Genomic DNA, 27,952 nt, shown 5'->3' on the forward strand with positions numbered 1-27,952 from the left:
CTGGCAGGTATGGGGGGGGAGAGGAAACAAGGCACAAAATTTAAAATGTGATTAATTTTCAAAACAATGTAAGGTATAATACCAGGAAAACAAAAATAATTTAATATGCAGGCAGGAAGCTTATATAAAAACAATACATTTTGGAAATTGATGAGCCTCCCTCTAGGCTTAATTTGCCTGTCACTCATGGGGATAGTTCTTGGAGCATTTTGAGCTGCTGAAATTAGTGCTGTGGTAAATTTTTCAGCTTCTTCATTTATTTACATTAATTTTGTTCATTGTTTATGTGAACACAACAGAATCATCATTCTGTTTCGTGTAAGATTACCTTTTCATTACAAACAACATAAACCACAGTTCTTAAAAATTAGATGTAAAAAGACCAGAGCGTTTAGCATTTAAAGTTTACCTAGTATTTAATATTTAAATATATTTTATAATTCAATTTAGCCAAAACTGAAAATCTCCAAATGTGCTAGAAAAGAGATGATAGTTATAGTTTAGCACTTCTTAAAAGTCCCAGAGTGGGAAAAACTGGTTGGATGGACCATGTGTGTTTATAGCCTTGGTTAATTTTCAAGTTTAATGCTTGAAATTAAGAACATGCTTAAATTCATGGCTGTTAGGGTACAAAATTTAAGTAAACTAAAAAAAGTAGAGATTCCCTCTCTATCATAACTCAAAATAAGTCTTTCGGGCAATGATTGTTTTATCTTTGAAACCACATTCCTCTAGAAAAATCCACACAAAAGTCAGGTGTAGAAATGCCATTTTAAAAAAGTTATTTCTAATAATTGAGACTAATACTTTGCCCCTTTTATTCATTTTTCCACATAAATTACACAAACACTTTAGAAAATGATTACACAAATAAGTGCATAACTTAAAAACAAACCAAAGAATGCATTTCAGAAACTCACTAAAATATTTGTTTTTGATAAATTGGTTGTGTGCACCATCTCATTTTAAATATAAATGATGCATAGGTTAAAAAGTAACTAAAAAAAACCCCTATATATTTTAGATATTTTGTATCATCTTGGAATTTACTGTAAGAAGTGCTTAAATTAATCACAAGCTTTTTCTCAATACAATAAAAAGAAAACTGTAAAATTACTTTTCAAGAAATGGAAAGAGAAGGATGTTCTGTTTGGTTCTCATCCCATTTTGTGGAGCTGACGTCTTGAGCAAAAGTAAATAAAATATTGAAGAATATCATCAACAATACCAAAATAATCTATCAAGTAAAACTGCATTACCCCTGCAAAATGCCACAGATGCCTCAGAGTTATTAAAATATAAGTTGATCAATGCAGAGTCTGTAGGTAGCTGTGATACTGATTTCAGCCTTCACACGAGAGTTTATGAGGCAAGGTTTGCATTCCTCAGTAATTCTGGTATCAACATTCCTTCAGCAGAAAGAAAAAAAATAAATCAAGGAAAACCCAAAGAGTTCATCTTGGAAAAGACAAAAGGAAAAGGAGCGAGATTTTATTTATTTGTAAAATCTAAAATGTCTTTTAAGAAAAGGGCTCCAAGAGGAGATGCAGGAGTTGTTAAAAAAAAGTTCTTATTCTTCATTCAGAACCGCAATTGTGTTTTTTCTTGAAATGATCAGCACGAAATACTTACATGCAGTGGTGGGAAATACATGAACAACCGGTTCTCAGTGTGGATGCCGCTTCTGGAAGTCCGTTCTGGGCCTGGGAAACAAAAAATTAGCTATCGGTTCTGCCGAAGTGGTGTGAACCGGCTGAAACCCACCACTGCTTGCATGGGAGAACAACTCCTGTGCTCTCAGCAGATAAAATGATATAGCAGTTGTGTCTTGAAAGTGGCTCCAAGGAAGAACCTTGGGTTGTTTTCTCTCTGCAAGAGTTTTCGAAGGTTCCAATATCACCCTTTCAAAGAAGGCGGTGATAGTGATGGTGATGACGGTGAAGAAGAAAGAAGGGAAGCGTTGCCTTTGATTAGAACTCCACTAGACCAGCAATGTATGACCTCTGGGAGCCTTAGCTTGCAAGGGGACACTGTCTGGTTGCTGCCACTGGCTCATTCACAGGTAACCGTGTCTTCTGCGGGTGATGCTGAATAAGGCCAGCCACTCTGTAATACAAGAGTCCATGCATAGGCAAAGTTAAGATTTCACTCACAGGAAGAGGCCACAGAAGTAACGCTGGTGATCTTGGAAGAATCATCTGACCATGGCTGAAGGTTCTGCAGGGCAAACAGGGAGGAATTGTGAACACAGATTGGGTCTGCTTGGATGGGCTGATTGATGGTTTTCTGGAAGGCCTCTTGCTGGAGCTGCATGAGGATGCGATTGGCTTGCTGCCGCTCTGCCTCCCGTTCTTCTGCAGTTTGCCGCCTGAGAGAAATGCACAGAGTATGTCATGTTTCAGCAGGAAAACAGATCCCAGCTGAAAGCAGAAATGCCCCTTGTAAAAGTCGACTCCCATTCCATTTCATCACAACATCTTCCCATCTTTTGGAACATTCTTATGCTCAAGGATTTTTTCTTCCGTAATAGCCAAAATGAAAAGTCACATTTCAGGCAATCTGCTGCCCAGTTATATTAAACATATAACTGAGCATAGAGAATACATGGAATAATCAAAGGGAAAACCTCTTGAAAGACCTAGCCCTTCTGTGAAACCATATAAATCAATGACCATCTTAGTGGCAGCCAATGTTAACCATGGGTTGTCTGAAGCAGCACATTCTGTTCTACCTGCATCTATCCATTAACTATTAATGTCATTGGCTGAATTGCTAGATTTTAGGATTATGAGTGATCAGCTGTATATGAATGTGTGGTTGTGTGTATCTGACTACTCTGTCCTTACACATTCGTATGAGTGGAAAATGTAAAAATAAAAAAACAAGCTACAGATTCTAAACATTGCTCCATCTAGTGCAGTGGTTCTCAACCTTTTTAATGCCGTGACCCCCAACCGGTTGTAAGTCGAGGACTACTCAACTGGTGCAGCACCATTTGCAGAATGGGACTTTTGGTGGGCTCAGCAGGGCAGAGACAGCCTGGACAATTCCTATTGGCTTTTGAAAGCCAATAGAATTAGACTCTATTCAAGAGAATCTATTCTATTGGCTTTCAAAAGCCAATAGAATAAAAAGGAGTAGCACAACTAAGGAAAAGGGGGAAAAAAATGGCGGACTGCGTTGTTTGGCGACCCCCGTGAAATGGTCGTTTGACCCCAAATGGGTTGAGAACCACTGATCTAGTGAATGTTTTGCTTCGTATTTATAAAAAGAATGCCTCTTGTTTTAAAACTGCACCACTATTTCACAGAACAAGTATTTCAAATCTTTCTTCCTTTGAAAATTCATACACTAATCTAGTCCACATCCACCACTCATATGCATCACTCATATGCAGAAAAAACAGATTGGTGCAGTAGATAAAAGACAAACATGCTGGGTACCAACCTGGCTTCCTGTGGTTTGAAAGTTTCAAAATTTAGCTATTGTTAAAATAAAGTCCTGTTTTGTTTTCTCTGCTATAGTTTCACACAAATCTGAGAGACAGATAAAGGCTGGTATAGCAGAATGCAAACCTTAAGGTACACTAAACCTTTAAAGCTTTATACATCATTAAGAATACTTGGAATTTTGCATAAAAACAAACTGCTGAATAAAATTAATTTATTTTCGAATTGTTAAACTGATATTCTTCTTTGAAAGTAAATTCAGTTTAATTTTTATACCATACAGTTCAAAACCAAAAAACTGTTTTTAGTAGCAGGAATGGAAAATGAACACCAACAATAAATTGTGAATGTGTAGTATAGCTCACATTTTCTCTCATGGCACTTCAGGTTATAAACAGGCAAGCAACTCTAGCATCTTGTTTTCTCTTTCTTAAAAACTTTCAGCACTGAAGCCCAAGTTTCATTAAGTTAGAAAAATAAGAAGCAATATGCCTTCTGAATGAAGATTCATGCCAGCAAAATACAGATCAAGTCACTTTTGTATGCTCTAGTCTAGTTGGATATGACATGAAATATCTATAAAACAAATGAAAGGAGTTTCAAATTGCACACCAGAAATCAGCCCTGTATATTAGAGGGAAGTTGGTAGTGGTTTGGTCAAGAAAGTAACTGTGTTTAATGAGGGCTTGCTTTTTCCTAAGTAGCCATGGAACTATAATTGTTGTTATTACTAGAAATTCAGTTCAGTCTATCAAATATTCCCCACGAATGTAGTTTTGTATAGAAAAAAAATCCCAACAATTACATATTCCCTCTATATGCACAAACGTAATAATAGTTTATTGATCTGACAATCATCAGAAATTATCATCATTTCTGACAATTGGGCTGTAACAAATTACTTTGTTTCCAAGGGAGATTTTCTACATGGAAAGCTCAAGTGGATTCTGATATGAACCTGGGAATAAGTAGAAAAAGCAAGCATAACCATGTATAAAAGAATATGAAACATTTGCCAACAATGTGTGTTCACCACTATTCTATTTAAATTGTTGGCAAATGTTTCATATTCTTTTATGGTTATGCTTGCTTTTTCTACTTATTCCCAGGTTCATATCAGAATCCACTTGAGCTTTCCATGTAGAAAATTGGTGAAATCAAAAATTCCAAAATGCTGGTCCCAAACACAAATTTCAATGGAATTTATTTTCAATACATATATTGAGACCTGCATTACAAACTGAAGTTATGCAGGCTTACATAGAAATAGGTTCCATAGAATTAAATGAGATTTCAGACTTAAGCTGTATGCACAAGAAGACCCTTACCAGATAAGGACAAAGGTTCACTGGTCCAGTATACTGTGGCTGATCAGATTTATCTGGCAAGTTTGGATACAGAACATGATGGCAATTACCCTCTTAAACTTTGCTATTCAAAAACAGTATGTACTGTACATGCTGCCTTGAATTCTGAAAATGCTGTCTACCCAGGAACACTGATAGCCACTAATAGACTTATCCACAATTGTATCTATCTCCAGTGAAAAACTTCCTTATTGGTGGCCACCATTATATTTGGTGGTAGCAAATAAATAGATATAAAATATGTGCTTTGGAATACTTTTAAATGTTTCATTGCCTTCTAATACAGGTAGTCCTCAACTTACGACCACAACTGAGCCCAAAATGTATGTTGTTAAGTGAGAAATTTGTTAAGTGAGTTTTGCCCCGTTTTAAGATTTTTCTTTCCACGTTTGGTAAGTGAATCACTGCAGTTATAAAATTAGTAACACGATTGTTAAGTGAATCTGGTTTCCCCCCACTGACTTTGCTTATTAGATGGTCGGAAAAGGCGATCACATGACCCCGGGACACTGCAACCGTCATAAATGTGAGTCAGTTGTCAAGCATCTGAATGTAAATCACACGACCATGGGGATGCTACAATAGTCATAAGTATGGAAAATGGTCATAAGTCACGTTTTTCAATACCACTGTAACTTCAAACGGTCACTAAACAAACTGTTGTAAGTTGAGGACTACATGTATCAATAAGTTCTAGGGCACAGGTGTCAAACTCAAACTCAACCCCTGTTCCATGGTATTCCAGAGATCCAGTATCTATACTGAGCATAATATAACTTACTAATAAGAGTATTTCAGTGAATACAATTTGGGATTTCTTTAAATAACGAAAAATGCAAACTTTTGGCAGTATATGTATATCATAATGCGTAATAACCACCTGATGTAAATTTTATGAAGTATCTCATAATCATCAAACTATGAATATCAACAACCTACATCAACTATCTAAGGAGAAGAAAAATAGATTTGCAATAACAACATTGGAAGGTGGAAGTACTGTAAGGTGGCATCCTCTATAAACTAATTCTTTGAAGCAATCAAACTTTATAGAATCTTGTTATTTTTGAATGCAGACAAGGTTGACTTAGAGTAATAGTGATGATCATGGAGGCAGTTAAAACCATGTTTCAAAGGATTTATGCTAGAGTTGTGCAGAACTAAATGAAGGCTGCACTATTATTGTCAAATGAAACACCTTCAATGAGTCCTTAGCCAAACCAGTTTACTTGTGCCAACAGATTCCCAAGTATTATAATAAGGATAATAGGCTAAGTGGTCCCAGTGCTCCAGATGGGTTGAACTACACACCCCATCTTTACTCACTATATGACCATTGGCTGTGGGTGAGAATACAGGTGGTGGGAACCAGACCAAAAGACTCTATCATACAAATACAAGATAATATTTGTCTCTAGGGATTGAACTGTGGGGTTCTGGGTGCTCTCTGAGCTTGGTTGTTGACATTTCATTACTCAAGTAGGTGACATCATGAAAGTCTGCAATAAAACAATCAAGCTCAGAGGGCATCAAAGAACCCACAGAGTCCATTATGAACTAATGTTGGTGGCACTCAGTTCACAAGAACATACAGAAACTCATGCCACTGTATGGCGCCCAAAGAGATACATAACACCTTTCATCTATTTTGCTCCAAATAACTTCCCTTAATTCTAATTTATTTAAGGACTAGGGAAATAATCAAAAGGAGCAAAGAAGTCCGTAAGATGATGGGAGGAGGGGGGGGGCAAGAGAAAAGAAAAGAAGGGACCAAGAAAAAAAAACTGAAAGAGGCAAAAAAATAAACGGGTTTATAAGAAAACGGTCAGAATAGGAAGAAATATGAAAGGTGTTAGCAGTTCTCTTTCCAGCTCTGTCACTTAATATTATGGTCTGGCATGTGCCAGATCCTGCTTTTCTACCAGAAGAATGAACTGAGGTTCCTTTTCAGACAAGTAAGAAATTATTTGCATTCATCTCTCTCACTTCTTTCTTTCACAATCATTTTATCTTAAATCTGATTCATAAGGAATAGATTCTGGATTTTAGAAATTATTTAAGTAGCAACCTTCAAGCAAGATAGGGAAGACTTCAGGCTTGTTGAAAGCTACTGTCATCAGATGTATCAAGTATTCTGCTTTGACAAGCTTACAATAAAACTGTAGTATCTTAAAATTAATCCTACAATACTCTTAGCTGCCTTTTAAAAACAGAAATCCAGAAAAAAATATTATAGATTACCTGTTTATATTAATTATGTGCCATCAAATTGTTGTTGACTCTTAGTGACCATATAGTTCCTTAAAAATAAATACATTTGATATGTTATTTTAAAGTCTGAAAAGTTCACCAAATTTTATAAATTGTTCGTGTTTCTATCTGAAATGCTTTTGAGATTTTGGACAACAATGCCAAATCTCACAAAATTTCAGATGAGAATGTTAACATCAGGAAAGATTTGACTTTTCTCTCTCTTTCATACCATCATCTGTAGTGATACCATATCACACAGTTATCACCACCCCCACCCCCCAATTTCCATAAAACATTTTTGCTTTGACTTAGGCTTAGAAATTTGAGAAGTGAAACAATACACAAAGAAATGAATCAGCATGTCTATTTCTCCCAACATGGTGAGCTAGGCCAGAAACCAGTAATCCAGGGTTTATATTATGTATCAAAGCTGAAGCCAACAAGCTAACTAATAAGACCATTCTTAGAAAAGCATTCCATTGTTCAAATTTCTGGTGAAATTCCCCGAAATGTTAATGTTTCCAAGAATCTAGCCTTTTTTAAAACATAAAAAGTCATTCTGATTGGAATTAGGAGGAAACTGATTTACTGTCCATCAAACTATTAATTTCCTCTTTTCTTTTACTTGATAATAAACTGTTTTGAAAAGCATTTTATAATGAAACTCTAAGAGATTCCTTTTTATTATCTTTATTGATACTGATCTCCTTTCATTGCTGCAGTTCACAAACCATCAGACTTTGGTAATAATATAAAACAATTTCTGCCTCGGATATTGGTTCAGTTGGATTCTGTTGGATCTAGGATGATTACTGAAACCATTATCAAAAAGGAGAGTAGTGAAATGTGGTACATAATGCTGGTTTAACTTCTTAAAGCACAAGGAAATTATAAATCTAAAAACCTCAATACTTTTCAAGAGTGGAGATGGGAGAAAGAAACAGTATTTACTATGTCTTACTCAACTTACAGCAATGCATTTAATGACCATTTGAAGTTACAATGGCACTTTAAAAAGTGACTTATGACCAGTTTTCACACTTACCACCACTGTAGCATTCTCATGGTTGTGTGATTAAAATTTGGCACATGGCAACTGGCACGTATTTGTAACAGTTGTACTGTCCTGAGGTCATATGTGATCACCCTCTGTAACTTTCCCAGCTGGCTTCCAACAAGCAAAATCATGAATAGGGGAAGCCAGATCTGCTTAACAACTACTGGATTCACTTAACATCTGCAGTGATCCACTTACTAAAAAGGACGTAAAATGGAGTGCAACTCACTTGAAAACTTCCTTGCTTAGCAATGGAAATTTTGGGCTTAATTGTGGTTTTAAATCAAGGACCACCTATATTTGAGAAGTTTATTTCTATCTTTCTGAGAATGACTTATGTTTAGATATAAACTGTGCTCCATTTTGCGCAAAAAAAATGCCCTATTAATACCACTGCATCTTACTGGAGATTTAACCTAAGAGGAAATACAGAAAAATATGCAAGGCCTGGACACAAACAGCTTTAATACGGTACAGCATTTAAATCAATCTGATTTCAAGGCAGATATGTAACCTGATCTTATGAATTCATTGTGACCTCAAATACTTGACCTTTGCTAGGTTGTGACCAACATTTCTGTATTAACGGTGGAACCATCAATTGCCTATTAAAAATATTTCAGATCTCATTGGCAGATTTGAAATTGCAATTGAGTTAATGGTACTCAATCTCCCCAAGGCACTGCAGCAGCCAAAATGTGAGAGGAAGAATATACCTACCTCCATGGCTAAGGAAGTACTAGCACTAAAAAAGACTACACACTCAAATAAATGTGCAACAGCTTGGGAACAGATGAGCAATTAGATGCTAAAGATGTGGAATTTTACACACACACACACGTAACTGTAAAAGACTCCTTAGAGTTGATAAACACAAAACTGAAGACATGTGTATTGTGAAAGACTGTACCCTAGGACATAATGTAGGGGGTTTTTTTGTTTTGATTTCTCCTAGGTGCTGAATAGGCATAACTACAGTCATGCTCTAAAAATACCCCATCTTAATGCAATAAAGTGAAAAAACTGCCTATAGATAGATAGATAGATAGATAGATAGATAGATAGATAGATAGATAGATAGATAGATAGATAGTAGCATGCATTTATGCCTTTTTCATCCTATCTGGTACAGTTCTCAGCAGTTGCAATGACTGAGAAGGATGGGACGCTTGATCTAATATTTCTTGAAGGGGATGTTTAGAATAAATACTTTAAATGCTTGTTAATTTTTTATATAAAGCAACATCTTTTAAATTTTTGTATATGTGTGTGTCTACAAATGCACTATGTGAGGGTCTGTGTGTGTACCGGGGAAAGGATTCTAAAGCCATATTCTGCTCATCCTCTAACAAAAAAAAAAGTGCATGAATAAAATACCATTTTCTTTCCACTACAAATTTACTCCTGATGCATATTTAATATTGTTTTGACTCAGAGAAATGTAACCCGCCCTCTTCTGTGGCTGTTTAGCTGTGTTTGTAATTAGTAAAAGCAGATTATTAATTTCAGTATGGAATATTTTTCTCAGTTAGCCAAGTTGTTCGCTTGGCAGAGAAAAGCAGTAATTTGTTAAAAAAACAAAAAACAAAGCCCAGACTTGGGGGGTGGTCGGAGGACGGGGAATAAAGTAAGCACCGTGTCCCACCTTAATTTGTTTCAAGACTGAAACAGAAAACAGCTTAGTTACAGCTCTTCGGCCAGACCTTCATTGCCTTAATTGCAAATATGCAAATTCAAGTAAAGCTTTCCTGGCACTGAGAAGAAATGTCTCATGGGAGACGTTCCATCCAGACTGCACTGGGACCTTGGAAACAATTGTCATAAAAAGAAATATTTGCTTCTGAGTACTATCCGGCATATATTAATTACAAAAGGAATGAAATCCTGTGCACACCTACTCTGAAGTAAACCCCGGTGCGTTAGAATACAGGTAGTCCTTGCTTGGTGGCACTTTATTTCCCATTCAGTTGTTAAGTGAGTCACCACAGTCTTTAAGTAAAACATCATATAACCACAACTTATGATTTTACTTCCGCATTGTCCATTAACTCTGTTTGACACAAGCCGATTGGGAAGCATGCAAATGGCAATCATGTGATCACGGATGCTGTAATGGTCCTAAATGCATGCCAGCTACAAAATGCCTGAATGACAATAATGCAACTACAGGATGCTGAAATAGTCATACATAGATAGATCGATCACAAATCTGAGTTTTTTATATTGGTGTAACTTCAAATGGTTGCTAAACAAGGCAGTCATAAGTGAGGACTACTTGTACTCAACTGATGAGACCCAGCTTCATGTCCTCACTGGACCAATAAGGTCACTGGGTAACTTGGGCCAATCACTCTTTCTCAATCCAACCTGCCTCACTAAGTTATTTTTTTAAAGATAAAATTAGTGTTGCACTTTGAACTCTTCTGATGTCCTGTTATTTCTGTTAACCATGAGCCTTCCCGAGTTTTGCATTTCTAAAGGAGAGTTCACAAGTATCTGAAAAGCTTAAGGCATCCGTTTTATCCCTTAAAATCATCACAAAACCACAAACTGCAAAGAAAAGAACCAAACATTCTAGATCAGGGGTGTCAAACTGCCAGCCCGCGAGCCGGATACATCATAGCAAAACTGCGCCACCCCATTGCCAGCAATGGAAAAAAAGTTGCAATACATCGCAACACGTCACATGGTGTTGCAAGTTTGACCTTCCTGTTCTAGATTACCTGGCAGTCATAGAAGGCATTCTGGTGAGCTGTCTCTGGATCATACTTGTTGTATGCCTGATATCTTTACAAGATAAACACGGTTTGAGAATTGTAAATATATATATTTTCCCAAGTAAATATGGAGGGGGCATTAATTTTCCTAGCATTTGTTGCAATTAACTACAGAGTCTGCTTGTTTTGCACTGTATTCACCTAGTTCTCACAACAAAATTTATCGAAGAGTTTTGTGTATCACCTAACTTGTTGTAAAACCTGACAGTGATAAGAGGAAGAGATTGGCTCCAGCTGCACTCCATGACTAAGATTAGGCTAGAAGTTGAGTTTTCTTGCTCCTAGCCCAACACCTTAACCACTACAACACACTGACTGTCCAAGTAAGTATGAAAAGGGCTGCTCCCCTGAAATGTACACAGAAGTCAGTTGGTTGGTTGGTTGGTTGGTTGGTTGTTATTTATTTACTTGGAAGGCTCTGTTATGGCCAACTCTGAATTGCTCACAATAATAATAAAAACCAAATATTGTAAAACCTGGTGCCTAGCCAACATCTAATCCGTTGAATGGAACAATCTTCAGACACTAATCTTACCTTTTCCAATGCCTTGGGGAGCAGCCAACCCTTTACACTTTTCTGGAAAGATAAAAGGGTGAGGGATGCCAAATCTTCAGGGGAAAGTATTCCATTAGACAGGGGCTGCTATGGAAAAGGCATGCTTCCAAAGTCCCACTAGATGACACCATTTAAGGCAGGGATGTCAAACTCAATTTCATTGAGGGCCACATCAGCATTGAGGTTGCCCTTGGGGGGGCCGGTCTGTGTGGCTAGGGTGGGTGTGGCCTACTGGGTGGGTGTGGATGGAGTGGGTGTGGCCTACTAGGTGGGCATGGCCAGCTCTACATCATTTGCGTCAAGGGGGCCTGTGGGGGTCTGGGCAGGAGTGAGACAGATCTGAGGGTCTCTGGCAGAAGGAGGTGGGACAGGGGCAAGTGCTAAGGCATGGTCCATTTCTTCATTCCTCACAAAGGGTGATACCTCCTCAGCATGCACCCAGGGGGTGGGGTCGACACAGCAGGGGCTGGTTCCTTGCTGTTTCTAGAGGGCCTTATGGAGCTAAGACTGAATGCATTTCAGCGTAGATGGCCACCACAAAATTGTACATTGGCTCCCGGCTGGCCTGGGCCAGGACCAAGGCAGCGGGGGCCATTCCCTGTTTCAGGATGGCTTCATGGGCCACATCTGGCCCCCGGGACTTGTGTTTGACATGTCTGATTTAAGGGAAGGGACCTGGAACATGCCCATCTTATCTAACCTGATGGGCCAGGCAGGTACCTCATGAAGAGGCAATTCCACAAATAACATACCCTTGTGTAAGGTTGAGCCCCACTGGAAAGAAAGAGGGAGGGAATAGCTGCTCATGCAACAGCAGGATGATATGGGCAAACCAAGAGGTGTCCAATACTGCGCATGCAGTGTTAAAGATGTGTTACTCTACAACACATGCAATCCTATCTGAGATTAAAGTCTTTCAAGTTCCGTGTAGCAATTTCTGCAATAATAATTCTGTCTTTCATATAGTACTAATCCACTGACAAAAGTGAATTTATAACCAGAGCTCAAGTAATGCATTCCTGCAGATTCCTATTCTTGGTCTCTGCAGAGCTGCACTGATTATTTAAACCAACCGCGTCCATTGTCTCTTTCCTTGCAATAATTTTCCTGGCATTCTTTTCATTTATCTTGGTTGTGTACAATTTAGGCTTTGCTCTGGTGGCAAGTGTGCAAAGTAAGTTCTTTTTTCTTGCCAGCTTTCAGACAGGCTTTTTGGATGATTCTGTATGGCAAGATATTAGTGGTGACTGACATTTAGCAAGGTCAAGAACAGTTCTAGGCCTATATCTCTTTTAAATGTGGATTACAAGATATTTGTAAAAATCTTAGTAAATAGGCTTATGAGGGTTGTGCACCACCTTGTGCATAAAGATCAATCTGGGTTCATAACTGGAAGGTATATGAAAAATAATGTCAGACAAATTATTAATTTATTAGAATATTTAGACAAAAACAACCAAGTTCCTGAAGGGCTGATATTTTTAGATGCTGAAAAAGCTTTTGATCAATTGAATTGGTATTTTATGTTAAGAGTAATGGAAGAGATGAATTTTGGTGAAAAGATATTGCAAGCTCTTATGGTAATATATCAAAAACAAACGGCACAACTTATCGTTAATGGAGGTTTGTCAGAGGTTTTTACAATAGAGAAAGGTACTAGACAGGGTTGCCCATTATCACCGTTGCTGTTTGTCTTAACACTGGAAATACTGTTGATCAAAATTCGAGAGTCGCAGGAAATTAAAGGAATAGAAGTTAATAAAAAAGAGTATAAGTTAAGAGCTTTTGCGGATGACTTGGTTATCACTTTGTCGCAACCTACTTATTCTGTAGTAAAATTATTACAGTTGATTCATAATTATGGTTTGGTTTCGGGTTTTAAGATTAATGTTAATAAGACAAAAATTTTACCTAAAAATATGACTAGTCGGGAGAAGCAGACTTTGGTTAATTTGACGGGTTTTGAAATTGTTAATAAGGTAAAATATTTGGGGGTGATGCTATCTGTTTCTAATGCAAAATTATTTAAAAATAATTATGAAAGGTTGTGGATTAGGGTACAGAGAGACTTGAAGAATTGGGAAAAGTTGCAATTATCCCTCATGGGAAGAATTGCAGTGATAAAAATGAATATTCTACCCAAGTTTCTCTTTTTGTTCCAAATGATACCGATTTTGAAGAATGAGATCAATTTAACTGAGTGGCAGAAAGGCCTTAATAAATTTATTTGGGCAGGGAAAAAGCCAAGGGTTAAATTTAAAATTATGCAAGATTTCCGTGAGAGGGGAGGACTCAAGGTGCCGAATTTGAAATTATATTATGATGCGGTGGTTTTAACATTAGTTAGTGACTGGGTAAATTTGACAAATTCTGATATACTTCACTTAGAGGGATGGAATTTACTTTTTGGCTGGCATGCCTATTTAATATTTAATAAAAAAATGGATTGGGCTTTTAAATCTCATATCTTAAGAATTTCTTTACTTAGGGTTTGGAGAAAATATTACAAAAGTGATTTCAAAGTACCATTATGGGCCGTACCTTGGCATGCAATAGAAGGAATAAAAAGAGGGGTTAAAATGGATATGGTGTCCTATAGACAGTTACTTAAATGGGATGGACAAAACTGGCAGTTAAAATTACGGGAAGAGTTAGCACAAGAAAATATTATTTATTCTTGGTTCCAATATAGGCAATTATTAGATAGATGGAAGATGGACTGTAAGGTGGGTTTTCACAGAGAAGATGAAAATCTTATTAAGCAAGTGAAGGATCAAAGACAAACCCACATTAAGAGGATCTATGGGGTTTTAGTTGAATTGGATTCAGAAACGGAACTAATTAAAGATTGTATGATTAGATGGGCGCAGAATTTTGGTGAGCCAGTTCCATTGGACACCTGGGAAATTATTTGGGTGAGAAATGTCAAATTTACACAAGCACAGAACTTAAGGGAGAATTTTTATAAAATGTTTTATAGATGGCACCTTGATCCACAAAAAATGTCTTTTATGTACCCTGACTTACAACCTAAATGTTGGAGATGTGGTTGTATGGATGCTACTTATTATCATATTTGGTGGTCGTGCAGAGAGATAAAAGCATTCTGGATTAAGATATGGTGGAATATCCAGAGAATTTTTAAAAGGAGGGTAAAATTTACTCCACAATTATTTTTGTTAGGTATAGTTACTGATTGTGACACAAAGGAGGTTATATTGATGTTAAACTTGATAACAGCTGCGAGGCTGTTAGTAGGACAATATTGGAAGAAGGAATCTTTGCCTACATTGCAGGAATGGTTTCTTAAAGTATCTCATTTGGCGGAAATGGCAAAGATTTCGGCTTTCTTAAAGGGACAAACGCAAGAGAAATTTCTTGCTGTTTGGGATAAATGGATAAAATTCATACAATTTAAATTTGATATAAAAAAATATTATATAGTTTTTTCATAATTTTTAACTTTATATATATATATATTTTCTATTTTATATTCTTTTTTTATAAATTTTTTTAACTTTTTCTTTAATTAAGCCTATATTCTGCTCTGGGAGGTCCTGGGGGGGGGAAGGGGGGGTTTGGGTAGGGGCGGGGGAAGGGGGGTTTTGTTGGGTAATGTTTGTTTTTTATTTGTATATGTTGTTTTTTGTTTTTGTATTGTTTTTTATTTTTTGTAAAATTTATAAAACTCTTTAATTAAAAAAAAAAAAAAAGAACAGTTCCGCTCGGTGACATCATAACACAGAAAGCCAGGAAGCCTTCATAGGTAAAGGCTATGCCCTCTTTCATCATTTCAAAAGGAAGTTTCCAAGACCTACCATTTACATCATCTTTCTCTAATCTAGGTGTTAGAAAATTCCCAGAATTCTCAGCAGTAAACGTGCTATTTGGGGAATTCCGGGAACGGAAACCCACATATAAGGAAGGTATTGGATTCTTGGGCTGAGAAAAAAAAAATGCCTCTGGGGCCTGAATGCCTATTTCAAGTGTTATGAGAAGGCACACTTCAACTCCTATCTCTAAAATTGAGATATAATATAGAGCAGGGGTAGTCAATCTTGGCTCTTTTATGACTCGTGGACTTCAATTCCCAGAATTCCTGGCTCAGGAATTCTGGGAGTTGAAGTCCACGAGTCATAAAAGAGCCAAGGTTGACTACCCCTGATATAGAGAATAAAACCCTGTGAGCCTACAAAACTCAATACCAATTCTGCCCCGAATCTCTACTTACAATAATTAATTTAATTGTTTTATATCCAATTCTGCTTTTCCTCCATCAGTTTACATTCCCGTCTTCCTATTTTCCCAAGAACAGACCAGTGGAGACAGTTGGAATGATGGGCAATAAATGACACAAAGTCATTCAGCGAGCTTTCACACCTGGAGTCAGGCACAAGCCTGGGCCTCTTCTTACTTTAACACCTTTCTTGGCTCTGTTACAATATGCACTTCTCTGTATATATAATTTAAGCTAATTATTATGTTATACATGTTTATTTAGAAATAGGTGTTACTTATTCAGTAGGGCTTATTCCCATGTGCATTGGCATAGGATTGCAGCCTTAATAGCTTTTCAGGACATATTTATACTCTAAGACCAGCGGATCTCAACCTGTGGGTCGCGACCCCATTTGGGGTCGAACGACCATTTCACGGAGGTTGCCAAACAACGCAGTCTGCCATTTTTTCCCCCTTTTCCTTAGCTGTGCTACTCCCTTTTTTTCTATTGGCTTTTGAAAGCCAATAGAATAGACTCTCTTGAATAGAGTCTAATTCTATTGGCTTTCAAAAGCCAATAGGAATTGTCCAGGCTGTCTCTGCCCTGCTGAGCCCACCAAAAGCCCCAGTCTGCAAACAGTGCTGCAAGTTGTCTGCAGCGAAGGCGAGCTGTCTGGAAGCTTCCATCCCTCCCTGCTGAGAAACTACTAAAAATGTAAATAAAAGAGGGCCAGGGGTGGGAGGTGGGAGGCCGGCAGGCGCATGGAGCGTTGCTGGCATGCGTGGGGCCCGGCAGGTGCCTTACCTCCCTTGGGCTGGGCCAGCTGGTGGCCCACCCGGTGGTTGCCCTGCGCCATCGCTGCCCCTTGCCAGCTACGCCTCGGCCGGCGCAGGGGGTGGCACCATGCATGCGTGGGGCTCCCGGGCAGGGAAAGTCCTTGACTTATGACCAGTTGGGTAGTCCTCGACTTACGACCGGTTGGGGTCGCGGCATTAAAAAGGTTGAGAACCACTGGTCTAAGATAGCTTGTAATAAAATTACACATGGACACATCAAATTAAAAGAAAAAACAGAAATGTATTCTTCATTCATGATTGAATGTCAATAACACAGATGCCCCGTTTGTAATGTTCCATTGCTCTTACAAAAACAAATAATGTACCCAGAGAGAGAGAAAAGATTCAATATGTTCTAACTATTAATAAGTCTTCTAACTAAATAGGGGCCAAGAAGTGTAACCCCAGATATCCTATGAAACACTGATTAATAGAAAAGTTTAAAATGCTGTATTTCAAACAGAATTATAACATCTATCTGAGGCCATGAATTCTGCCAATGATCAATTATGGGCATAAATATATTATAATGTCAACCACGAATCCTATCTAAATATTCTCTGTTTTAGACAAATCATCAACTCTCCTTTACACTTCACATTCTTTATTGTAGTATTGGCTGTATTACAGCACAAGGCAGCAGTGCATAGGACATGGCTGAGCTGTGAAAGTTGAATGTCTTTCTGCTGAAAATGGAAAAAAATGAACAGATGATTTATGGATTTGATAATTAGAAAGAGAAAAATATGGGAAGAAGGAAATTATTATATAACTGTAAAGGGGGAGGATAGATAAAAAATTGGTAACCGCTATAAAGAAAGTTGGAAGCCAAACTTTGATGTTTTTTTCCTTTTCTTTCCTCTATTTATGTCTTGTATTCACTTGCTCTGCTTTCTTTATTCTTTTTCTTTTCATTTATAATGTGTCTTGATTTTCATTAGTGTATAAAATCTCTTAATAAAAAAAAGGTATTGTTTCAGTTTGGAATGCATTTTCAAATAGAGTATATATTTTAAAATGCACTGTGTGTGTTTGTTTTCAGTTTGGTGGGTTGTAGCTTTTTTTAAAAAAAGATTCAATTTGTTAATATTTGCATCCCTAGATAACTGATATCCATTTGCATTGACAATATTACAAGCCTTGCCTTAATATGTTAGTGTATAATCACTAGCATTATAGACATAATAATGGCTTCCTACAGGTAGTCCTCTACATACAACCACAATTGACCCCAAAATTTATGTTGCTAAGTAAGAAATTTGTTAAATGAGTTTTGCCCCATTTTACAACTTTTCTTTTCACATTAAGTGAATCACTCCAGTTATTAAATTAGTAACATGGTTGTTAAGTGAATCTAGTTTCTCCATTGACCTTGCTTGTCAGAAGGTTGCAAAAGGTGATCACATGACCCCAGGACATTGCAACCATCATAAAGTCAGTGAGTCAGTTGTTAAGCATCTGAATGTAAATCATGTGACCATGGGGATGCTGCAATGGTCATAAGTGTGAAAAGTTGTGAACGGTCACTAAGCAAACTGTTGTAAGTTGAGGACTACCTGTATTCAGGATATTAGTATTTTATTTATTTTTATTGAACTTCAATATCTCTAGCCCCTCTCAATCCATATCCCTATTCTGAGAAAATATTTCATATTTGTTGACTTTTTGTTCAAAGGTGAAACTGTTTATTTTCCATTCTAATGCCTAGGCCCTAGGCAGATGTAAGAACCAAAATGGTCAGGACTGTAAAAAGTCAGAATTGAGTAATATACTGTATGTCTGTTATAGCATATAACTTTCTTGTGAAATGATTATCCCCTTCTTATGCTGAAAAAAGACCAAGTATACTGCCTATGTTGCTTCCTTAAGACCAGGTAAAGACAAACTATCTACTTAAAATTTTAGATGGATGAGTAGCTTGTTTTGCCTCCCAGAACTGTAGTCATTCTCAAGCAGGATATTAATATCTGGCTTCCTGGTAGGTGTCTGGAAGACTTTTTATAATAAAACCATTAGGAACTTTATAAATTTCAAGGGTATATATTTATGATAGCGTACATGGACAATTGAGTTGTTCAGATTACATTAAAAATTATTGAAATTATTGGCCATATTTGCAAATTCAAACAAGATACAAAAAAGATGCAAAGACAACGGGATTTTATAAAGAACAGATAGAATTTGATCAAATATTGTTAAAAACAGATGAAAACCTGATTAAGAAACTTTACAGATTTCTACTAAACTTGAAGATGGAAGAAGAACAAATAAAAGAAACAATGATAATATGGGCAAAAAACTTTGGATACTCTATAGATTTAGAAGATTGGCAAAAGTTATGGGATAGAAATATTAAATTGACTAAAGCAGTTTCATATAAAGAAAATTTGTATAAAATGTTTTATAGATGGCATGTGACACTAGGAAGATTAGCGAAAATGTTTAAAAATATCTCGAATAATTGTTGGAAATGTAAACAAAGGCCAGGTACTTACTACCATATCAGGTGGGTATGCCCTAAAGCGAAATTTTTTTAGCTTAAGATACATACATGGCTGGAAAAGATGACTAAAATACAGATAAAATTTAAACCAGAACTGTTTTTGTTAGGAATATTAGGAGACAAATATGAGAAGGAGAATGAGTATTTAATATTGCATGTGTTGGCAGCAGCGAGAATAGCATTTGCCCAATACTGGAAAAATGAAGACTTACCAACTGAAGAGATTTTAATTAAGAAAATTTTAGAATGTGCAGAAATGGATAGACTAACCTTAGAGATTAAAGAGAAAGAAGATTCAGTTTACTTTAAAACATGGGATAATTTTTACCAATAGTTGGGAAAACGAACTAGTGAGAAATGAATGTGATATGTTATTCTGAATATATATTAGTAAGAACAATGATATGTATTGACCAACTCATACTGTTTATGATTATCATTTATCATATTCATTACAGCTATTTACTATATTAATTAGTGTTACTGAACATATGTACCCAGACAATAGTCTGTTTGCTAAAGCTTGAAAATGTTACTGGGGGCAACCCCAATGCTGTTCCCAATCCTGATCCCAACCCCACCCCAAACCTTAATACCCATCCTGATCCTATCCTTTCCCCAACCTTATAAAACTCAATAAAACCTTTATTTTAAAAAAATTATTAAAACTGGACTTTCAAGGGAATCTATACAGTCCTACCTAGTTCATCTATCCAAGAAGCTGCTTTAATAAAAGTTAACTCCTAGGCACCTCTAGCTGCCATGAAAATTCTCTCTCTTCTGCTGCCCACATACTTTGTATCAGTCCTAGCAAAAGAAAGCAAGCTCACCTCACTAGTTCTAGATCAGTCCTAAAAATGAAATTTTGCTCTCAATACCTGTGGGCTGCTCGGTACAAACCCTCTTCTATTACTTAAATCCAGGAACAATATTTTAAGCAAGGATAACACAACTTAAAGATCAGAAATAGAACAAAGAACAAAAAATGTAGGAGCAGCTTATCTGATATTTTAAACACAACATTTCTAGAAGTAGAGAACATTTATGGGTTAAGCCACTTCTAGCAAGCTTCCTCCAATCTGTTGCAGAGTCATAGGATAGCAAAGGAAATGGCTTGGGATTCTCCTGAGGGTGATAGTAGCCCCACCTCTATTCTGCTGAGTTCTGGCCTATGAAGATGAGGGAAGAGTCTCCGAGAATGAGAGATGGTACATATAGTAGGGCATCTGAATTTCCTTGCTTATTTCTGAAGACCAAAGACCGGATGCATCAGACCTCACCATGCAAATGTTTTTCTTGGTTTGTTTCTCCTGTAACTCTAGCAATGGAAACTGTCCTTCCACAACAAACCTGGCTGTCTTGATTTTGAATGGCAACTCACAGGAACCAGTCCTTCCCTCCCATTTCCAGTCCATCAGCCAATAAACCAAGACTCAGCTATAACCAATCAGTTTTCAAATCATCTGTTCCAAGCTTTAAATAGATCAGAAGGATTACTGGCTTCCAAAGCAAAACAAATGGGAGAAGCAGCCAATATATGATGACTGAAATATTTCCCACCACAGACAAAAGTCACATGATGGACAGGAAGCTTGTTCTGTACATGTATATCAGTGGTTAAAGAAGATGGACTCCATTCCCAACTGTGTTGTCTAGGAATTATGGGAGTTTATATCTAACCCTGGGCATGTTTTGGGAAAAGATGGCGTAAATAAGACACAGAGATTCCTAATTTAAACATTAGAACAATCTTGACCAATCAGAGATCTCGAGGCAAAGAGCCTTCTTTATCCAGAAATAAGAATGTGCTAACTTGAGGTAGATAACATACATTAATTGGAGGAGAAGAAGCAGGTGAGGCAGGTATATGTAGTAAAAATATCTATGTATTACATATAAAGGGACACATTCAAAAAGAAGTTATGAATACTCAGTGATATATATGAAAATAGATATTAGATATCACATTGGGTGGTAGGATCACAGAAACAGTCAAATACAAAAAATCTGCATTCTGACACAACTCTCAATCCCTTTGACATTAAAACTGCACACCATTCATCAATTTTCCTTCAGATATGCTAAAATTGCAAGACACGTATTTACCACAAACTTCACTACTCCATTGTTAAGTACTTGGAGGGAACATACAAAGAACTTTTAAGCAGGAACCAAACAAGCTCTTTGATTCCTGAATGACTCCCAGTAGGAGCAACCTCTTCCAAGAATGACTGGATCTGTGCCCAGCAGACCAGGTCTAATCATGCTCACCCCAGGAAATCACTCCTGTTCCTGATCAACTCCCACTGAGACATTTGGGGGGAAAAAAACTACTGGATGTTTGTAGAGAGTCTGGCCTTGATGGCCCAGCAGGTGACCCAGCCCAGTGGTGAAAAACATGTTCCAGCACAGCAGCAACAGCTCATTTGCTTGGTGTGCTTACCTCCATTTTGTTCTCCGGTTCTGGAACCAGGTCTTGACTTGGGCATCAGTCATTTTCAGAGCCTTGGCTAAAGCCGCCCTCTCGGCTGAGGCCAGGTACTTCTGTCGGTGGAAGCGTTTTTCCAGTTCACAGATCTGCAGACGGGTGAAAGAGGTGCGTGGTTTCTTCTTCTTGGGGGGCGTCCGGTTCTGATAGGGGTGACCTATACGGCGTGTTACAGTGAACGGTGAGAGGGCCACTGGAGGGGGAGACAGGGCGGGCGGGGGGGGGGCAAAGAAGCAAGCGGTGACATGATCAGGAAGGACTGCACAGAGCAGCAGCAGAGGAGAGACAGAAAGACACACACCAAGAGTCAAACAGAGAAATAGGAAGGCACAGAGAAGGCTTGGTCACAGGGCTCACAATCTCCTCCTTGCTTTTTCAAGAACAAATCTCTGTTTTGGAACCCACCAATATTTCCTTATTCATGTGCTGCTGCGGAGGAGCTTTCCCATACCCCAGGTGGATCCCAATATGGAGGCACCAGACTCTCTGCAAGAAGCAAGTTCTCTGGCAGAGGAGCACATGAAGGGTATATATGAAGCAGGCAGGGGGCCGGAATGGGGAGGGGAGAAATCCTTGTTTGGAGGACCAAATCTACCTTGCAAGCTAGAAGCAGGGTGACCGAAACTGTGTACATTTATAGCCCAATCTCCTTAATGTTATCTGGGAGAAACTATGTAAAAAGAAAGCTTCAGACTGCTGCAGCCTCAATAAGAGCATTACTGAACTACTGTTATTTAAGACTTTGGAACAAAAGAGAGCTTGAAACCCTCCCCTATAAAAATCCAAATCTGGGATTCCAACTCACCCCACTTTTTGTTGTTTTGACAACCTTTTTAAAATTATGAATTTTCATTTCCATGGGTAGTTATGTAACCATCAAAGTACATTTTGATTTTTCATTTTTATGGTTTTTTATTTTTTGAAGATTGTTTTTACTGAAGTCCATAACCCTGGTTAAAGTTAATACTCTCAGAAAAATTGACAGGAGTTAATTCAAAATAAATCTAACTAAACAGGCAGTTCTTTCTGAAGTTTAAGCCATTCTCTCTCTAGATAAAAATATGTGTATTATTTAGCCTGTAAATCACAATACACTTCATATGAGCGAAAACTGCTTTTTAAATATTGGGATTATGTCTAAGTAAATATGCATTGGACTGACTCCGATGTCAAAGATGAGTCCAGTTTGTTCAGAATTAAGTGCTACTGAACTCAGTGGAATTGTACGTCACATAACTCGGCTTGCAATTACAGTGGGCACAGTTATTTGTAAATGTGGAACTGGATGAATCTCTCCCTCTCTCATTAAAATCTGCTTTTGGTATTTGATTTATTCATAAATGTCCACGCAATTACCAATTGAAATAATGCTTATGGAAATATATATTTTGCTATTTGTTTATAACCTTAAATATATTTCCCTCCCAACCTCACTCACTGGAACACATTCCCAAGAAATGTCAAGAGAAAATCCTAAAGCTAAGGAAAATATTTTAACTCATAAAGCTAAAGAAAATGTTAATGAGGGAAGGAGGTAAAAGAACCAGCACAGGAATGCTTTCCAAGAATTATTCTAGGCATAATTGCTCTGAGTTACTTTCACATTCTTTGGAAATCCTTCATTTATGGCTTTAATTTTAAATCTAGGAAATCTGACCTGTTATAAATGTTGTACCATTGTTGGACTGAAACTATCAGGATAATTATAGTGTACACAATTGTAGTGTTTTGTTTTAGTTAGATCGCTTTACATAATGATTCTGCACATGAGGAAATTATTTTTACAATATTAGGTCCTTTGGGCCTTAGATAAATTTCCCCCTCTTGCAATTAAAGAAGGCTCCTTTTAAATTTTTCTAAGAATATGCTGCATGTTATATTTCATTTGTGACAGCTATGATTAACCTATTTTCCAAAATCTTCCTAGCTTAAGTAGATGTTTACAGTTCTATTATGGACACAAAAGTCACCAACAACAGCAACAGAAAGAAATCTGATCTAAGACTCTCTTACGGTCATTTTATTTTGATCCGATGTATTTTGTCTAATGGTATCTACCTGTACCTTCTCTCTAAGGCTGAGCATTTGCTGGAAAGAGGCTAACCTGGTGCCAGAGAGGCATAGAAAAGTTTAGCTGGGAAGCGGCGGAAGAAATAGAAGGTGAGAATACTGTTTAAAATGGAATCACTTCAATCTATCTCCAACTCTCCTGGATACCTGATTTTGTTTATATCTCGTTTAGTGGCAGCAGATCTATTTAAGAACACAGCAAATAATCCCAAAACTGAAATTGGCGACTTTTGATTAATTTATCGGCAACACCCCGTTATCTCACCTGAGATCCCTCTGAGCTCGCCTGATCTGGGTACTGTGCTTCCCGTAATGTTCAGCAGTCTCCCAAACCGAACAAGGAACGGAGGGACATTCTATGAACCTTGTTCGGCGGTGCCGAGGCTGATTTTGCCACAAAGAGCCCTAGCAACTCCGCGCAGCCTTCGCTCTCCACGCCAATATGGCTCGCGTTTTCCCAGCGTAGGCCCTCGGCGGAAGGACGGCGGGAAAGAAAAAAAAAAAGGCCAAGATTAGGCCTCTGTACCAAGAACAAAATCTGTTCTTTCCGAAGAACGAATTGCGACTCGGGATAAAAATTCTCTTATATATATAAAAAATATCTAAAGCCCGATGAGAACGGGCCGGAAGATGATTTGTTCCGAACTAAAACGAGCCAGCCTCTTTTGCGGCAGCCCCCTCGGCAGGGAGGAGAACCAGGAGAGGCCTTTTCGGGCGGCAAGGCCTTAGCCGCATCTGCGCCATTGCGAGTGGAAATGTCGGAAGGCAAAAAATAATCCGGCCTTGCTAATTGGCGGCGAAGGCGATGCAATCCAGCAGGTCTAGAGACCTTCTCCAATCTGGCGGCGGCCAGGCAAAATAAATAAAGCGGCCGCCTGGGTCGTCGCGTCTTCGGGTTAAACTGCTTCAGACATTGCCCGCGATGCCGAAAATCGCTGGTATCCCTTCTCCCCAGCTTCGGTTGCTGTTTACGATTTCTCTCCGCCATTCAAGTAAAAGTAACCAACTCCCATAGAAACTGAGGCGTGGCGGGCAATTCAAAACTCAGTGCAACCAGGATTACAAGCCTCTATGCGCGGACCGGGGCGCGGATGCCTACAACTGAAGGGAAATTTTCCTCCTTCCTGGCCGCGTCTAGTCCGAAATTGGCTCCACTCGTTCAGGGGTAATGACTCTCGGTTGGATCTACAATTACAGGCCGGGAGTTGCTGCCATTGAACTCCGCGGAGCTCCCTTCAGAGCAGAGCGTCAAAGAGCAAGATCGCGCCGCTACAGCCTTGATCTGCCCATCCGTCTTGCTGGGGACATCGCAGCAACCATTACTCTAATCTGCATGTAATAATCTCCCGCCCCGGCTGGAAGCCGGGTAAAGGGCTAGCCCTGGGGAGGTCGTATTCTGCTCCGAAGCAGCAGGTAATGGGACCTTTATTGATGAAGGTCGGGGCTCGCTGTTTAAATTAAAATTGAAATATAATTACCATTATTGTTTGTGGCATCCTGGTTGGGGGGGGGGGATGAGCGTAAATCTGGGCGATTCGGAAAGAACATTGGCTTGCTAAAATTTATCTTCCAATAGATCTGCCATTAAACGATGAATTGACATTTTGCTCTCTTCTCTCCCTCCCCTGCTCTTTTTAAGGCACGTGGAATAATGTAGGTGCCAATTTATGGGTCACACATGCCCCATACTTCTAGGAAAAGATGAACCTGGGGGGGGGAGGCATGAGTTTCTTGGATTCAACTATAGATCATCTTGTGGCACTTTCCCTTTCAGAGCTACCAGTATTAATGTCATTTCTGTACTGCTTGTCTGAAAGATACATTTCTTCTAAATGCTTATTTTTATCCGTATTCCCACGCTCCATCATTTATAACAATAATTGTGAGGGATGCACACAAGTACGCTGAATAAACTTGATCAGGAAACATGTAGATAGAAGCATTATTTGTTCAGTTTATGATTCATAAGTTTTGAAAATTCTAGTTATGGTACATTTTTAAAACCTAGTTATTTTTCAACTATATATTTATATACTACAAAAGTTGGTGAACTATATATATGAAATCGTTTGATAACTCCATGTGTACATAAGTATATGTATACCTACATACACATAAAAATATACAGAGATAATGATGTCGATGATAGTGGTGGCTATAGGGTTATTATAGTATTTATAGTATAGATTCTAGCCATATCTGTAATGTTCCTAAGAGATGCGTTACCATAGGCGGACGCGTTTTACTCGCGGAATTGAGGTGGGCAAACTGTATCAATTCTTGAACGAAGTATAGAAAATTGGAAAAGAACCTACAATGCGGGGAAACTGGTTGAAATAACATTTAATTTTAAAATGTTGAAAGAACCTGCTTAACCCAAGAATGCAAAATTGAACGTTTAAGTGTTTTAAAAGGTTGCCTAAAGGCTAAGGCGACGAAACGATTTGCTCGCCGTTGGAGCTTCTGAGAGAAGCGGTGAGAGTTTCAGAAGATATCTCTTCCGTGGAAGTTTTAATCAAGGTGAAAACTCGTTGCTAGCTACGCTATTAAAATACCGTTAATTTAATAAGGTTAATCAAGCCGCCATGAAAATTACTAGGAAACGCTTGCTACTTGACGTTTCGCCTTCTGAATTTCTGGCATCGCTGCACTTTCGGGCCAAACCGCTAAGGCAAACATCCGTCAAGGCTGTTTATAAATCAAACCCAATCGATTCAATTAAAGCGGTTGCAAATCGAATCGGAGCACGCCCGGGATTCTCTCGCTGGAGGGCAGGAGAGGGAGGCTACGCAGCGGACCGACTTGCGGAGGCGGGAGCGGGGAAGGCAGCGGGGGCAGCGCTGGCAGGCGCCGGCGACTCGCGCGGGGCGGAAAGAGCCCCGGAGCCTCTCACTCACCCGTGAAGCGGTCCTTGGTGTAGCGCCTGTTGCTCTCCATCCAGGGGAAGGTCAGCCCCGTCAGGTTGTTCACGTTGGGCACGGCCGTGGGGAGAGGCTGGGGGACGCCGCCGGCCACGGGCCGGTGTGCCGGCACCCGGATCACGCCCCCGGCCGCGTTGAGGTTATTTCCGTTCATGGCCCCGACCCCGACGTTGAGGTTGTAGGAGCCCGCCAGCGAAGCCATGCTGCAGGCGCCGCCGTTACCGTAGCCCCCGGCGGAGGAGGACCCTCCGCCGCCGGGGGCCGAGCCGTAGTGGCCGCTCATGGGGTTGTAGGTGCTGCTCACCACGCATCCTCCCAGGCCGTAGTCCGCCGCCTCCTGCAGCCGCGCGTTGGAGATCATGCAGCTGCCTTGGTCCGGGTTGTTCAGGATCTGGTCGATTCCAAAGCTAATGGGCTCGGCGTGGCTCGGGTGGAGGTGGTGCGCCCCTAAGTGATCCATGCTGGGCCGAGAGCCACCCCAAAGAGGGTGACTTCCCCCCCCCTCCTCCTCCTCCTCCTCCGCCTCCTCCGCCACCGCCGCCACCACCTCCTCTTCCTCCTCCTGATTCAAAGCTAGAGATTTTTTAAAAATACGCGCAGCTTTTCTGGTCTCGCTTCACTTGCTCCCGAAGAGGTAAAAAAGACGGCCGGAAGCGGAGGAAGGAAAAGCGGGGAGAGGGGGAGGAGGAGGAGGAGGAGGAGGAGGAGGAGGAGAGAGGGTGGGGAGGGGGAACGTGCGCGCCCGTGGGCTCCCTCTCTCGCCTCCTTCCGAGGGCATCAATCATGTTGGCCCAAAGCCTGGCGCTGCTAGGCCCCGCTCCCCCATTGGTGGAGCCCCGGGAAGCGAGGAGGGAGAGAAAGAGACGGAAGCCAAGCAGCTTCTCCCTGCAAAAAAAAAAAACTAACCGGGGAGCCCGGCGGTAGCAAATCAGCCGACCACGCGCGGAGAGAAAGGGGCGGGTGGGCAGTGAAAGTGCAAGGCTCCCGGTCCTCTCCTCTAATTCCCCGCGGAAACTGTTGCCTCCGAAGCGTTTGCTCCTCCGCTGTTTTGAACCTTTGAGCGCCACGTGTGTTCGCTCCTATTAAAATAAAAAATAAAAAAAGAATTCTCTCGTCATAGCTGTCGCCTTGTATCTTCCCTCTTTACCCTCTCTCCGCCCTTTCCTCTGCTTTCCTTTTCTTTTTTTATCTTTTCGACCCGCACAAAGTAGGGGAAACCCTCCAGTCTAAAAGATCATAATCGCCGTCCCTGAACTTAATTTGGGCCAGAACCTCTTATCATTAAGTGTCCTCATATTGTGCAAGAGTAGTGTGTATCCCTCAGGTGAGCTTTCAAGTTACTGTTGACTCCTGGCTGCTGCCTAGACTAGTCCCTGCAGAGTGGAGAACCATTTTCTTTTAATTGATTCTTTCCAAAGCATATATTTTCGGAAAGTTTTCGGGATAAATTTCTGTA

The 27,952-nt window shown here is 39.4% G+C and overlaps 1 protein-coding gene and 1 long non-coding RNA gene across 4 annotated transcripts; one reads left to right on the top strand and one right to left on the bottom strand.

The window, feature by feature from the left end:
• Positions 1-27,038, bottom strand: TLX1 (T cell leukemia homeobox 1). 3 transcript variants are annotated; one of them, XM_039331191.1, is made up of 4 exons: positions 26,473-27,038; positions 21,461-21,698; positions 2,154-2,368; positions 1-1,703 (listed from the first exon to the last, which is right to left on the bottom strand). In XM_039331191.1, exons 1-4 carry the CDS (start codon positions 26,954-26,956, stop codon positions 1,615-1,617), a joined length of 1,026 nt encoding a protein of 341 aa, XP_039187125.1. In that variant the 5' UTR covers positions 26,957-27,038; the 3' UTR covers positions 1-1,614. The 3 variants fall into 3 exon arrangements, with proteins under 3 accessions (XP_039187125.1, XP_039187126.1, XP_039187127.1); XM_039331192.1 differs by having other exon boundaries at positions 2-2,368; positions 26,473-27,036; XM_039331193.1 differs by having other exon boundaries at positions 3-2,368; positions 21,461-21,662; positions 26,473-27,033.
• Positions 21,477-26,462, top strand: LOC120302582. The gene is made up of 3 exons (XR_005555170.1): positions 21,477-21,613; positions 23,582-23,665; positions 23,748-26,462. It is a non-coding gene; the product is annotated as an uncharacterized LOC120302582 (long non-coding RNA).
• Positions 27,039-27,952: the final 914 nt, after the last annotated feature.

The sequence above is a fragment of the Crotalus tigris genome, unplaced genomic scaffold, assembly GCF_016545835.1.
Source record: "Crotalus tigris isolate CLP2741 ecotype Arizona unplaced genomic scaffold, ASM1654583v1 scf7180000024434.2432810, whole genome shotgun sequence".
NCBI lineage: Eukaryota > Metazoa > Chordata > Lepidosauria > Squamata > Viperidae > Crotalus > Crotalus tigris.